The following is a 14,445-nucleotide window of genomic DNA, read 5'->3' as shown; positions in this document are numbered from 1 at the left end:
TTCAAGAGTTCACATTTAATTTGTGCTGCAATAAGACTATCTGTTGAGGAGTAAAAATTGAGTGATGAGGTTAAATGCTAAGAATAAAATGACAAAATTTTAAAAATCACTTGGGGGCTAGTACAGATAATCTGAATTAGACAATTTTGCAGTATAAAGGTGGTTCTCCTTTCGAACACCTGCATAGTAATACATTCTCTGTGACTAGTTTGATATGACTGTTCTATCCTGCCTGGGTCCTGGGACAACTTTCACTGGTCCAGAATGCAAAAGCTCAGGCACAGTTTTGCAAGGAACCAGCTGATGGCATGCTTTAGGAAAAGCAAAAGCTGTTTCCAGGATTATCTTCTATGCTGGTTCAGTCTGCCAGGCAATACACAAATACTCATGGAACAGCACCTATGCACAAAGTACTTTACCTATTACTATGGGACTGCAAAAGAAGAAAGAAAAGCTTAAAAAAAATTACAATCTGCTTAGAAAAATTAAGTTATTTTCCTATACAAACATATGAGTCTGCCTGGAATGCATGTTTAGGAGAGTGATGAAGAGGAAATTAGAAGACACACTACAGATAGCCTGTGGAAGGCAGAAGAGAAGGCAAAGATTTAAGGCTCAGGAAACAAATACACCAGGATTGTCTGTGTCTTGTCAAATTTGTGTCACTTCACTCCTGGGTTCAAAGCCATTCCAAATTTATTTGACTCAAGACCAGTTCTCTAAGGTCCTTATTCTCAGTGTGTTTGCAAGGTGGGTTTTTATAAAGCCTTGACTAACTAACTTCCACGACCTGAAAGAAACATACTAGAAACCACCATTAATCCTGTTTCATGAGCAAATATGACCCAACAATTAGAATATGGTTAAGGTGGGGACATTTAATTACCAACCAATTTTGTGGAATAAGCAAGTTACACATCTCTTGTCTGATGTAGGACAGACAGGTCAGAACCTGTAAAGCCAGGTCCCTAAATAGCTTCCGTTTCCACCCCACCAACCCCTATACCCCTCCTATGCTGGCCCACATCTTTCAAAGCTTAGCCTGTGAAAAGAAGGGACACACAAGGTCTCTCCATGCTGTGTGGTCCTGCGCAATGCCCGCTCTGCATCCCTGAAGGAGGCTTCAAAGGATGTGAAGTAACTAATAAAGACAACCGCTTTAACTCCTGTAAGAGGTCATTAATGAATAAAGAGCCCCCAGGCTGCTCTCGAGGTGAGGGCGGTGCATCTGAACTCAGCGGGCTGTCACAGCACCTGAGTGTTCAGAAAAGAGGAGGATGTGTCCTGGTGAAAACACAGCCCGCCCCAACTCTGCTCCCCACAAGGCGCAGCTCCATAGGAAGGCTCCCTAGTGGAAGTGGGCCCACTTGCCCAGGGGCCATTTCGTTGGGGTCCCAGCAACCACGGACCCCAAAGTCTGGAGCTCGAAAGCATCCAGCCCTGGCTCCAGTTGGAGCCCCGCCCTGCCCCCCGTCCAGATTGGATTCAGCCCTGCATGCGGGGTCCCCAACACCCCCCCACACACACCCCTCAGAGAAAGGGACCCTCCCTGCGCCTTGTGTCCCTGCCCCAGCGATAGAGTCATACCTGCGCCCCACACTCCCTGTACCTCGGAGAGAGAACCCCGCCCCGCCCCGCGCCCCCTGCCCCAGAAGGAGGGGCCCACCCTGAGCCCAGGGGCGGGTGCGCGTCGGGTGACCGCGCTTTCGCCTCCCGCAGCCCGCGGGAGCCGCGTCAGGGCAGAGGCGGGGTGGGGCGCGGTTAAAAGGCGCTGCAGGTGGGAGCGGGGCCTTCACCCCGAGCCAGGCCAACAGCCCGATTCCCACTTGGTCACCCGCCGGAGAGCGGCGGCGCCGGAGCCGACCTGTCGGTCCCGCGGGAGAGGAGGGCGCCGTCCCGCGCCCAGAGCCCGGGTCTCCGCGAACAGGTACGCTGGTTCCCGACGCCCTGCGACAGGGATGGCTACCCCCAGGGCACGAGCGGGCGGGACTGTTCGGGGGATCAGCGGGCAGAGGGGTTCCTCCGAGAAGCCGGAGTGGGTGAAGTCGATGTCCTTGCCCACTTCAAGGCCCCTGGCGTCCTTTCCCAGGTGGGACTGTAGTGCAGAACAGAGTCGCTGACGGTGGGTGGGGGCCGGCGCTTAGGACTGCCAGACATCCTTATCTGCCTCTCATCCGCATCCTCCGGTCTGCTCGCCGCCCGCGGGTTGAGTCCTGCTGGCGGGTGGGCGCCACCAGCGCCTCCCCCTCCTCTGCACGCTCTGAGGAACGAGGATGGACTGGTTTGACTGCAGCATGGTGCCCCTCTGACTTGCACGACAGGTTTTATAAATGTATCATATTATATGTGTAAGTGGACGGGGGGGCGGGGGGGGGGGAGGCGCGTGCCCCTTTCCTGCATTTCCTTCATTGTGTTTGGGATATTGTGCGTTGTGGGTTTTCTTCGCTTTGGGGGAAGAAGATCTCCGACGTGTGGCGCTTGAATGTGGGAAGCAGAAAGTCAGAACAAGGAAAGGTGTTTAACTTCAGCCAAACTTGCAACTTGGAGCCTGAGGAGAATCCTTGAGAGAACTGACCAATACAAGCTGCATACTTTAAGTCTGAGGCACTTGTGAAATGCAGATGACAATAATTCGGACAATAGTAATTAAAAATAATTAGTGACACATCTCAGTTAAGAAGTGCATACACTGGTCTGTACTTCCTGTCGGATAAAGGAGAATAGCCCTAGATGTCCCTGACATCCTATGTTTTGCTGACTTGGGCTCGCCTCCCTTCCTGAGGAGCAGGACCATAGACTTGGGTGAGTGAGGTCTGCACGCAATTATGGCAGCCTGAAGAGGTTGTGGACCTGCAGCAGTGATGGGGAGGGGGCGGGGGACTTAGCCCAGTAATTTCAGTGTCCCCTAAATGGACTCTCATTGTCAGTTTGTCACTTGGTTGAGTTTAACCATGGGCCTTTGTTCTTTTTCCTCAAGTAGACTTTATGCTTTTCTTGCCCCAGTTCTAGCAAAATCTAAGCAGTGTTCTAGAAGAAAATGTCCTGACCCAAAGAATCTCCTTAGAATTGCAGGATGCTTCTCAAAACTGCTCCTGTGGAGAGCTTTGTGCCGTTGTTTGGACCGTGTAGAGTCTTTGGTGATGTTGCTTGCACTGTGCCAAGTATGGGGGAGGTGGGGCCGGTTATGAGGGGAGAACACCAAGTCTCTAGTCCGTCTCATTACTGGGGATCATGAAGGGTCCCCCTTTGCCATCCCTACCAGGAATAAAACCTGAAAGGTTTTGGTCAGTCCACCTGATCCACTGGTTGATGATTTTTTTATAAGACAAATTCTGATACAGGTAATGGTGACCTTATTCTTTTTCTCTTCTGAATTATAAGAGAGTTAAGAAGGAAAGGGACTAGATAAGTATGGTCTGGCATTTCAGTCGGATGAAAGGAAAATTCTAACTTACATATCTTTACTGTGCATCTTTTGATTCAATCTGAATTTTCCAGGAATTATTAGTAGTTTGTGTAAATTAGCCAAAATGTTAAAAGACATAAATTTGTGGAAAAATAACTTTTGGTCTGTGAAGGCAAAATCTTCCCAATGGGTACATTGTCAGAGCTTAAGATTTCTGTTTTACTTGCTTAACCCATGAGCATGGAACTGAGCCCTAGGGGGCCTTTTTCATTTTGAACTTATATGTTTGGGAAGGACAGAGATTTGCTTTAATGAGCAGACACTGCTAACAAGACCCAGAGAAAGGAAGTTAAACTTAATGGAAATTATTTTTGAAATTTCCAATTCATAAGTGAAGTAAGAAACATGGAATTCTGTGAATTGTCTGTTTTTATATTTAAACTCATAGAAAAAAGTTCCAATTTTATTGAGTTAATTTTGAAGAAGTATCTGAATCCCAAATATATTGTCATCATTAGTCATTACTTTAAAAACACAATTGCTGAAATTTTTCATCATTACATTTAAAAATCTACTACTGGGTTATCCCTGGAATGACCTGAGATTTCTAGAGAAAAAAAAAATCAATTCTTCTGAATTAAAGAATGAGTATGAGATTTAAAAAGAAAACTTGCTGATTTGGGGATACCAATTCCTCAAACTCTTTCTCATGACTGTTTTTTAATGCTTGAGGGGTGGCCTTGAGGTTTGGGGTTAAGTGGTATTATTATTATTATTATTATTATTATTATTATTATTATTATTTTGATAGAGGAATAACTAAAGAGCACCTTTTGTTTTGTTTTGAATGAGTTTAAAGTGTGAAGCATTGAGTAATTGACAGTGTCTGAACTTGCCCTATAACAATTCTGGGGATGAAGGAAAAAAACTATCCACAAAATTCATTCAATAAACGTATGTGGCAGGAGTTCAAAGAGCATGCTAACAGGTACTATTTTTTGCTCAACAGGTGACATCCTTGCTGACTTCAGAAAGCAAAGAAAGATTTTATTTGTATTCCCACTGTGGACAGCTGACTTCTAGGCAATCAGGTGGTGGAGGAGAAGAAAGTCAGAAGCCTTGAAGAGGGACCTTGCCCTCATTTCTTCCAGCCTGACTCCTGGGAGTCCTTAGCAATAGGCTCAGGTTTGCTTGTTTTGCTTGGTCCTTATTTCCCTTTTATCCACGCACACTTCTCAACTCTCTAGAGCTCACGTGGACGATGTGAGGAGTGTGTTCTCTTCTCAGATCTATCAAATATTCACTGAATGACTTTGAAAGGACTACAAGGGAACAAAACTATGTAGAAAGTGAGAGGTCTTTGCCACCCCTTATGGTATGCTCAGAGGTAATGCTCTAATTTTTAGGACTTTAGTTTGGGTTCTGTCTCCAGTGAAACTAAAATGGCACTCTTAAACCCATAGTGATTAAATTCTTAAATAAAAAGTTTTAAAATGACAAAGAAATCACATTGTTGTTAGAATGCCAATAGGCCTAAATGATTTGAATTGTGAAAGGAAAGAGCAATCGATCTTTATAATACTTTGTGTATCCTCCTAAGTAAGGTCACTGTGTTACTTATTTTGGGAGCTAAATATTTATGACTGGAGCTTTAGTATCAAGAATTTGGCATGAATATATTTATTATAATTAGATATGCCACAAAACCAGATACATTTTACCTTTTTAAGTTTAAATATAACCACTTGCTTATAAGGCGACCTCTATTTGTTCCTTATAAGACAGCCAGAAAGATGCCAGTTAAAACAAACCTCTGGTTTAAAAAGAAGGAGTTAATAGTTTACTTTTTATTGAAATAGTTCCTCCCATTGGTTCCAGCCCTGTTGAAACAGGAAAGCAAAGAGGGATTTCTTTTATTGCCATTACAAAGGGTTCCAATAGTGCGGTAATTTTGGAAAGTAATGAGTGACAATTTCCCCAAGATTGTTATGCCTTCCAATATTCTGTAACAAGGTATCTGTGAAAGATTATCCTTGGGGTTATGTGTTTTTACAAGGGAAGTCTCGGGGCTTCCATGGCCTCCACTTCTTTTTCCAGGTCCATTCCTTAGACTGCCCCCACATTGGCCATAGTGCCTTTGCCCATTGACAAGGCAAGGTGGGAAGAGCTAGTGGAGCCCAGGGCCCCCTTCATCCTGACTAAATCTTCGGCTGTCTGTCACCTCCTTGCTCCCATGGCTCTTTGGGTGGGTAAGAGTCTCCTGGAGGCCACTAAGCCTTCCCAGTGACTGCAGTAATGTATTAGGAAATTTAGGGCTTAGTAATATCAGCATGGCACATTATCCTGGCCATAATACCAGAAGGTTCTTGGGTTTACATGCATAGATTTTTCTCTTGTTTTGAAAACCAAGATATTTGTCCTTCTCCAGCCATTGGGTCACTATCTCATTCTGAATAATAACATTTAGATCACCTATGAAAAATCCTCCCAAATCAAAAACAATTCTTATATGATCCAGAAATCATAGAATAGAGTATACTCTAATCATAAAAGCATCATTCATAAAAGCCTGAAGGTGGAAGAAACATAAATGTTGATTGACAGATGAGTGGATAAACAAAATGTGGTATATACCTACGAAGAAATATTATACAGCCTTTAAAAAGAAGGAAATTCTGACACACACTACAACATGAATGAATCTTGAGGACATTATGCTAAGTGACTAAGGCCAACCACAAAAAGACAAGTACTTATGATCCCACTTATATGATATATGTAGAGTAGTCAAAATCATAGACACAGAAAGAAGATAATGACTGCTGAGGTCTGGAAGGAGAGAAAAATGGGGAGTTATTTTCATGGATACTGAGTTTCTGTTTGGGAAAATGAAAGAGTTCCAGAGATCTATTTCACAGCAGTGTGAATATACTTAACACCACTGAACTATGCACTTAAATTAAAAAGTATCTCAACAAAAACAAAGAGAAATAAAGCTTCTAGAACATAGAAAAATGCAGATTCCATCTGCACTCTTTCTAGTACTCTAATATCTAATTCTTCTGGGAATAGAAGAATAGAATAAGTTCTCAGAAAGTATGCTCCCGCTTGACATCTCTTTCATGTTTTAAAAAATAGTTTTTAGCCAGGTACAGTGGCTATAACTTTCTTTTTTTTTAAAGAGAGAGAGGGAGAGAGAGAATTTTTAATATTTATTTTTTTTTAGTTTTCGGCGGACACAACATCTTTGTTTCTATGTGGTGCTGAGGATCGAACCCGGGCACACATGCCAGGCAAGCGCGCTACTGCTTGAGCCACATCCCCAGCCCTGGTGGCTATAACTTTCTATAACTTTAATATCCCTGCTGAGCTGCTGGGATTACAGGAGGCTGAAGCAGGAGGATGGCGAGTTCAAAACCAGCCTCAGCAAAATCAAGGTGCTAAGCAACTCAGTGAGACCCTGTCTCTAAATAAAATACAAAATAGGTCTGAGGATGTGGCTCAGTGGCCAAGTGCCCCTGAGTTCAATCACCAGTACCAAAAAAAATGTTTTTAGAATAAATTATTTTTTATAACATAGGGACATTAAAATAGACTTTCTGGACTAAGGGTGTGGCTCAGTGGTAGAGCACTTGCCTAGCATGCATAAGGCCCTGGATTCTAGCCCTAGCATCACAAATTTTTTTTTAATTTAAAAAGAAGAAGAAGAAGAAACTAATTTCTACCTCTTATTGATTGTCTATTAAAATTATACCATCTGATCCAAGGATTGTGCCCAATATTTTGTACTTTGGGTTCAACTATCTTATTTTTCTTTTTCCTATTCTAATTTTTTTAACTTTTTTATGTTCTGTTTTTATAAGGTTCATCTCATGTAGTATTTTAACCTGCTGAATCATGTTTATAGGTTTGGGCCACTCCACTTGAGTGTAGGGATCTGAGTCATTTTCTTTCTTTCTGTAACTTTAAAATCTCCACTCCTTGGGCTAAAGGAGACATCCCTTCTTCTCTTACTTGACCCACTTAACCATAGAGAATGGTCATTGAGAAGCCTCAATTTCCTATCTTTTCAAGTCTTCAGCTATGAAATCCTACTCCTCTTTTCTTTTTAATGTAAAAAGTTACAGTTCTTCCCCTAAAGTCTAGGCTAAGTTACTTCCATCCTGTGAGCTTCCCATTTGTACCACAGTGTGAGCTTTTCAAATCAATATGAGTTTGGATTTAAGAATCCAAATGTTCTTATCATATTCTATTTTAAAACATTTTGTTCTCCATAGTATTTGAACAGCTTTTAGATCTATAAACATTTTGACACCCGGGCCAAGGAAGGAGAAAGTTTTTGAACCAAGGTGTGGACATTTCTAGCTCTGCCCTGAAGGCACCCTTCTGCCCTCCCCTTATAGTATGTGCCCCAACTTCCACTGCGTGGTTCAGAAGGAGGAAGAATCAGTACAGAAGTTATCAGAGGGATGGTTGTGGATGCTTCCTTACACCTAACCCTGGTATCTTTCTGAGAAAACTGTGGTGTCTAAAAGCCAAACCCAGGGCAAAAACTGAGTTTCTCAGCCGACTAAAATGGGAGCTGGACTTTATACCACAGGACTGCTGACTGTATTAAGGATATAAAAGATGTTGCTTCAGGTGCACATTAGCCTCCCATTCCAAAGGGAGGGGGGTTAGTGTGGGGATCCAGGCACTTCTGGAATTGGGCAGGCTGCCTTCATTTACCCAGTTGCTTTGAGGAGTAGCTAACATGATCAGAGGTCAGGTCAGTGGACAAGGGCACAGGACCTGGGAGCTTAGAGGGGAAGGTTGACCAGCATCCCTTACCCATTTAGGGACAAGAAAATCTAAGACAAGCGGGCAGAAGGACATTGGTGACTCCATCATACCTCAGTAGTGTATGAAAAATTGCCTGAGTGCATTCTTCTGAGGCAAGTGTCTTCCATTTTCCAAAGTTTCTCAAAGGATCCAACATTCATCTTGTCTTGTTGTTTTGTTTTAAGAGAGTGCTGACCAGTTCTTTAGTCTTCCTTGACAATGTAGGATAAAAAATGCAGCTATTTGAATTATAACCAACATTTCCATAGATGCAAATGAGTCTAATTTCTCTCGGGATGTTTAATCAGTCATTAGCAGAGAGGGAGGCTCTGGGCTACAGTGACAGTCCCCTTCAACAGTGACTTTAAAGTCTTGTGTGAACAAGACCCATTTTTTGAGACCTGGTTACATGGAAGAATAAGGAAGCAATTTGTGTAAAACTTTCTGATTCTCTTTTGGAGGAGGGTAGTTGACACATTAGCTTTCCTAAGAATACATGATTATGGCCAATGATGCGATTCAAGCTAGATGTAAGTATAAAAATATTGTACAGAGTGAACTAGTAAGTATTTGGTTTCTTTTTCCCCTTCTTACTCTGCTTGATCAACCAGATAATGTCATTCTAACAAATGATTTTTTTTTTTTGCTTAGATAAGCCATCTAATTAAATAAAATCTGTGGAAGTTCTATGAGCCCTTGGGTAAAAGCAAACTGATACAATGTGTATTTGCATAGTGATTAAAAGGGAATTTGACCCATCACAGTGGTGCACACCTGTAATCCCAGGAACTCCAGAGGCTGAGGCAGGAGGATCCCAAGTTCATGGCCAGCCTCAGCAATTTAGTGAGACCAATTTAGTGAGATCAAAAAACATAAGAATATGTTTAGAGTGGGCCTTCCTTATTAGAAAACCTCTTACTAACAGATTAGGGGTTGAAGTTATAAAATACCAACTTAGTGGTGTTTAATTCAAAATAAAAAGTAAATAAGGACTGAAATGTAGCTCAGTGGTAGAGCCCACCCCTGGTTTCAATCCCTAGTACCAAAAATAAGGGCAAGGGGAGCTTGGGCATGAATTTGTTTACCTGTGTTCCAGGATTAATGGCCAATAACAGCATAATAGGTAATCTGAATTCAGTTGAACTGAAAAGGTCCTAAACCTAAACCTTCCCTCAAAACAGTTATTTCTGGTCAAAAACAGCAGAATGTGTTTACAGTGGACCTTTATTCTTAGAAAAACTCTTACTAACAGATTAGGGTGTTGAAGTTATAAAATATCAGTCTAAAAGAACTTTGCTCATGTCTATGACATCACCGTGATACTACTTTATCAATTCACAGGCACTTTGCCTTTTTGCCTGTTTAGGAATAAAACAACACAATGGATTGGGCGACCCTGCACACTTTCATTGGGGGTGTGAACAAACACTCCACCAGCATTGGGAAGGTGTGGATCACAGTCATCTTCATTTTCCGAGTCATGATCCTTGTGGTGGCTGCCCAGGAAGTGTGGGGTGATGAACAGGAAGACTTTGTCTGCAACACTCTGCAACCAGGATGCAAGAACGTGTGCTACGACCACTTCTTCCCCATCTCCCACATCCGCCTGTGGGCCTTGCAGCTGATCTTTGTGTCCACCCCAGCACTGCTGGTGGCCATGCATGTGGCCTACTACAGACATGAAACTGCCCGCAGGTTCAGGAAAGGAGAGAAGAGAAATGAATTCAAAGACCTAGAGGACATAAAAAAGCAGAAGGTTCGAATAGAGGGGTCCCTGTGGTGGACATACACCAGCAGCATCTTCTTCCGAATTATCTTCGAAGCTGCCTTTATGTATGTGTTTTACTTCCTCTACAATGGGTACCACCTGCCCTGGGTGCTGAAATGTGGGATTGAGCCCTGCCCCAATCTTGTTGACTGCTTTATTTCCAGACCAACTGAGAAAACTGTGTTTACGATTTTTATGATTTCTGCATCTGTGATTTGCATGTTGCTTAATGTGGCAGAGCTGTGTTATCTGCTGCTGAAAGTGTGTTTTAGGAGATCCAAAAGAACCCAGACCCAAAGAAATCACCCCAACCATGCCGTAAAAGAGAGTAAGCAAAATGAAATGAATGAGCTGATTTCAGATAGTGGTCAAAATGCAATCACAGGTTTTCCAAGTTAAGCATTTCAAGATAAAGTGTTGTCACATCCTGATAAAACATTTGTCTTCTCCAGGAGAAGACAACCTGAAAATCCCCTCTCTAGGCTGTAAAGTTTGTCTTTATAAATGACTTTCATAATAAATAGATACTTGAATTCACTTTTTGTAGAATACTTGTGCCATTCACATGTGACATAATCAAATACATGGTTCATCTCTGAAAACAAAACACTGGTTGATGACTGAGCCTTGAAGTCACTTTAACAAGTTCATTTTATGTGGATCATCTGACCTAGTAGGTTTTCCTGAAAATTTATTTTACTGCTGTTGTTAAAGAACTTTTTTCTAGAAACTGATACTTTTATTAGTAAAAGATATTTTTATAGGATTGAATATTTTAGTTCTGACTTTGGATTTATATAAAATATTTTTATAATGACCAGCCTTCCTTATCTGAAAAAACATATGATGTTAGTTTTAGAACTGTACCACAGGTATCTCAATTTTGAATTTAAAAAGGGTCTATCTTGTAAATATTGTTTTGCATTGTCTATTGAGAAACTTATGAACTGTCATGATACTTTCAAGGTGGAAAGTGTTCTTTGTACAATATATTTTTACTGCTTCCTGAATGTAGATGGAGCAGTATATGGAAGTGGGATGCTTTTTAAAACTAGCCTGTTTGCCAATTGTTATGAAAAAAAACATAAATGTGATCAATTCAATAAAGCTCAACCCCATTGCTTAAGTCTTCATATGTGCTGTGGGTCTCCGTTCCTTCTGGGTCCCTTGCTGCCATCACTAGTGGTGTGATAAGCTGATTATGTTACTTTTGCTAGGGAGGCCACCAGCTACTGTGCTTAAAGTTGCTAAGACTTCAACAGAGATTCTTGCATTCTCATGATAAATGAGCACAGGTTAAGTTTAGCAGCCTAACAGGTCCTCAGCTTGGAGAGGGATAGGCAGACTGCTTGTAGGACTCTTGGAAAATGTCCTTTGGGTCAGTTCAGCCTTGATAAAGACAAGATTAGGAAGATCTTCAACAGCTTTCCTAGTCCAGTCTGTGTTGCTATAACAAAACACCTGAAAATGGGTGACATATAGTAAAGAAGGTTTATTTAGCTAAATGTTCTGGAGTTCCAAGATCTTGGCACTGGCATCTGCTCAACTCTGGATACATCAAAACATGACTTCATGATCAGAGCATATTTGGAGGGAAAGATCACATGGCAAGACAGAAGGTAAGCAAGTGGAATGCCAGTCCCACTTATAACAATCCACTCTCAAGGGTCTTCCTGATAGAGTAGCATTGATCCCTTCCAAGGGAAGTGCCCCCATGATCTAATTACCTTACAATAGGCTCCACCTCTTAAAAGTTCCTCCACCTCAACATTCACCACACTTGGCCCCAGGCGTCTAGCACATGAAAGCTTTGGGCAACACACTCAAACCATACCCAAACCACAACAGCAGCCTTCAAACAAAGCTTGTTTTGAAAGACTCATTACCTAAGCCCTTCAGTCCATAGTGACTTTACACCCAGAGATGGGGAAATCTCTCTCTCCCCAGGGATTTCCAGATTGAACACAGAGGGAAGGTGGGTATGAATGAGTCAGCCAGCCACAGACTGGTCACTGTTGGGAGTAATGAGGCACACACAAATGCAGCCTCTGTATAAAAGGATGGCCAGCCTAGGGCACCTTCAGGATACTGATGAATAATGGCACCAAACCAGAAAACTCCTAATGAATAATAAACATATATGAAGGCTTGCTATGGCACTATGATTCCTAAAGGAACTGTTCAGAACCTCTCTCCAGAAAAACAAAAAAGTGATTCTCATTTTCTTCACAGTCTAAAGCAAATCATGGTTGTGTCAGTTCACCTAAATATTCTAGTACCAATCTATAAAAATCAAGAATTAACCTTTTCAATCCATTTTTTAATCATGCTAGAATTAAAAAATAAAAATCATTTTACTTTTATCTAAATTAACATTGATTTGTAACTATTTTTATGGTAAAATGACAGCTGGAGTAGTTGTTATGGGTGTAGTAATTTTTTAAAGAAGGGAATCTGTTGGTTTTCAAAACATTTCCTAAAGTGGGGGAAGAAAATTTATAGACTTTCCAAGCACATCTGTGTTTTTTCAGTACTGTTATTATGATTTTAAAAAGAAGTAATTTAACTTTCTTTTTTATAAGAAGTTAGTAATAAGTGTCCTTTATACTTCTGTGAAAGGACTTATTTTTCACTTTAATAATTTATTAATTTTAAAATATTTGTATCATTTGCAACAACTTACATTTTAATTTTTGGTGTGTTATCAGTTGAATGGGATAAAGCTCTTAGATATTCCAAAATATTTATAAAACATCTCATTGACTGTTGAAATCATTTCCAAAATGGTGACTATCTAACAACTAGTCATAAATTTTTTTAAGCACAAATCACACATTTTGTAAGTCTTGAATTTATTTTAACTCTAACTTTTAATTGATATATCAGGTATGTTTTAGAAAAATCTTTGAGAACACCAAAGGAAACTATCCCAGAATCTAATGTAGTTTGTTGTTAACAATGCTTTAACGAAAGTATATTGCTAATAACATATTTCCTCAAGAAATATAAAGTTGAATAGTTTTATTGTAGAAAAGTATGTTATATTTCTCCATGAAGTTCAATAAATCATCTTTTTGTGAAGAAGAAAAAATAAAGAATTAACCTTTTAAAACAAAGTCACAATTTCATCATCACTAGTCATCACTGATTTGTCCTCTGATGTTCCTTTCTTTTGAAGTGGCTATTTAGGTATAAAATGAAGCCTATAAAGAGGTATAGGGCAGGGTCAGGGCAGATCATGCATCCTTGGTACAGTCCCAGCCTGGATGGAAGAGGGATTTCCTTCCCACCCTGCTCCTGAGAACACTTCTCTCCTTCGGGACTATACATATTTATTTATAATATGCAATGATATGTACACATAAGATACACAGAACTGCACTATTTAAATGTGTCTGATTTGATGAATTTTGACCTATGTTAACACTTGGGATGCCAACACTAATTCAAGGGAATAAAGGGAGATCCATTACCTCCAAAAGTTCCTGTGTTCCGTGTGTGTGTGTGTGTGTGTGTGTGTGTGTACAAGAGCATTTAACATAAGATCCACCCTTTGGGAAAATTTTTGAAGTGTACAATACCATATCATTAACTTCAGACACAATGTTGTACAGCAGATCTCTAGAACTTATTCATGTAGCATCACTAAAACTTTATACGTGTTGAATAACAATTCCCCATTTCCTCAAACCCAATGGCCAACCCTGGACACCATTATTGTATTCATTGCTTCTATTAGGTTGACTGTTTTAGACAGTTCCTATAAGTAGGCTCACTCAGTGTTAGTCCTTCTGTATCTGGTTTATTTCACCAAGTATAATGTCCTCGGAGTTCATCCACATGGTAGCATAAGAGAAGATTTCCTCCCATATTAAGGTTAAATAATATTCCATTTATATGTATATACCACATTCTCTTTGTTCAAGTATGCATAAAAACTACAATGAAATGTCATTTTGTAACTGTTAAGATGGCCATTATAAAAAAAAAATGGGGCTGGGAGTGTAGCTCAGAAGTAGAGTTCTTGCCTGGTGTGCACAAGGCCCTGAGTCCCATCTCCAGAATTGATAAATAAATAAGTAAATAATGAGTGCTGGTGAGGATATGAAGAAATTGAAACCCTCTTGTTCTGTTGGTGGTAATGTAACTTGGGGCAAATGGTAAGAAAAACGGTATGGAAATTCCTCAAAATATTAAAACTGGACCTATCAGCAATCACGCTTCTGTGTGCATAGGCTAGAGAAGTGAAAAGAGAGGCTTGCACTTTCATGTTCACTGCAGCATCATTCACAATAGCCAAGGGGCAGAAACAAAACCCTTTTTTCTGTCTTCTACACCTTCTTCTTTCCTTTCCTTCTGCTCTTTAACCTTGCTAGATGCTCTTTCCCTCCACCTGTATTACCCCCCTTGCCATCTTTTCCAGCCTCCCGTCAGGGCACCCACTTCTCCT

At 40.9% G+C, this 14,445-nt stretch overlaps 1 protein-coding gene across 3 annotated transcripts; it reads left to right on the top strand.

Moving 5' to 3' along the window:
- Window positions 1-1,783: 1,783 nt before the first annotated feature.
- Gjb6 (gap junction protein beta 6) lies at window positions 1,784-11,122 on the top strand. Of its 3 annotated transcripts, none has more exons than XM_046446972.2 (3): window positions 1,784-1,927; window positions 4,416-4,591; window positions 9,594-11,122. In XM_046446972.2, the coding sequence occupies exon 3, from the start codon at window positions 9,609-9,611 to the stop codon at window positions 10,392-10,394; it is 786 nt and encodes a 261-aa protein (XP_046302928.1). In that variant the 5' UTR covers window positions 1,784-1,927; window positions 4,416-4,591; window positions 9,594-9,608; the 3' UTR covers window positions 10,395-11,122. The 3 variants fall into 3 exon arrangements, with proteins under 3 accessions (XP_046302928.1, XP_058436617.1, XP_058436615.1); XM_058580634.1 differs by lacking the exon at window positions 1,784-1,927 and adding an exon at window positions 2,446-2,802; XM_058580632.1 differs by lacking the exon at window positions 1,784-1,927 and adding an exon at window positions 3,204-3,341.
- Window positions 11,123-14,445: the final 3,323 nt, after the last annotated feature.

Source organism: Marmota monax, unplaced genomic scaffold, assembly GCF_021218885.2.
Source record: "Marmota monax isolate L192 unplaced genomic scaffold, Marmota_monax_Labrador192_F-V1.1 WCK01_AAM20220418_F8-fsc00043, whole genome shotgun sequence".
NCBI lineage: Eukaryota > Metazoa > Chordata > Mammalia > Rodentia > Sciuridae > Marmota > Marmota monax.
The sequence above is the reverse complement of the archived record's forward strand: the minus strand, read 5'-3'. Positions and strand labels throughout refer to the sequence as shown.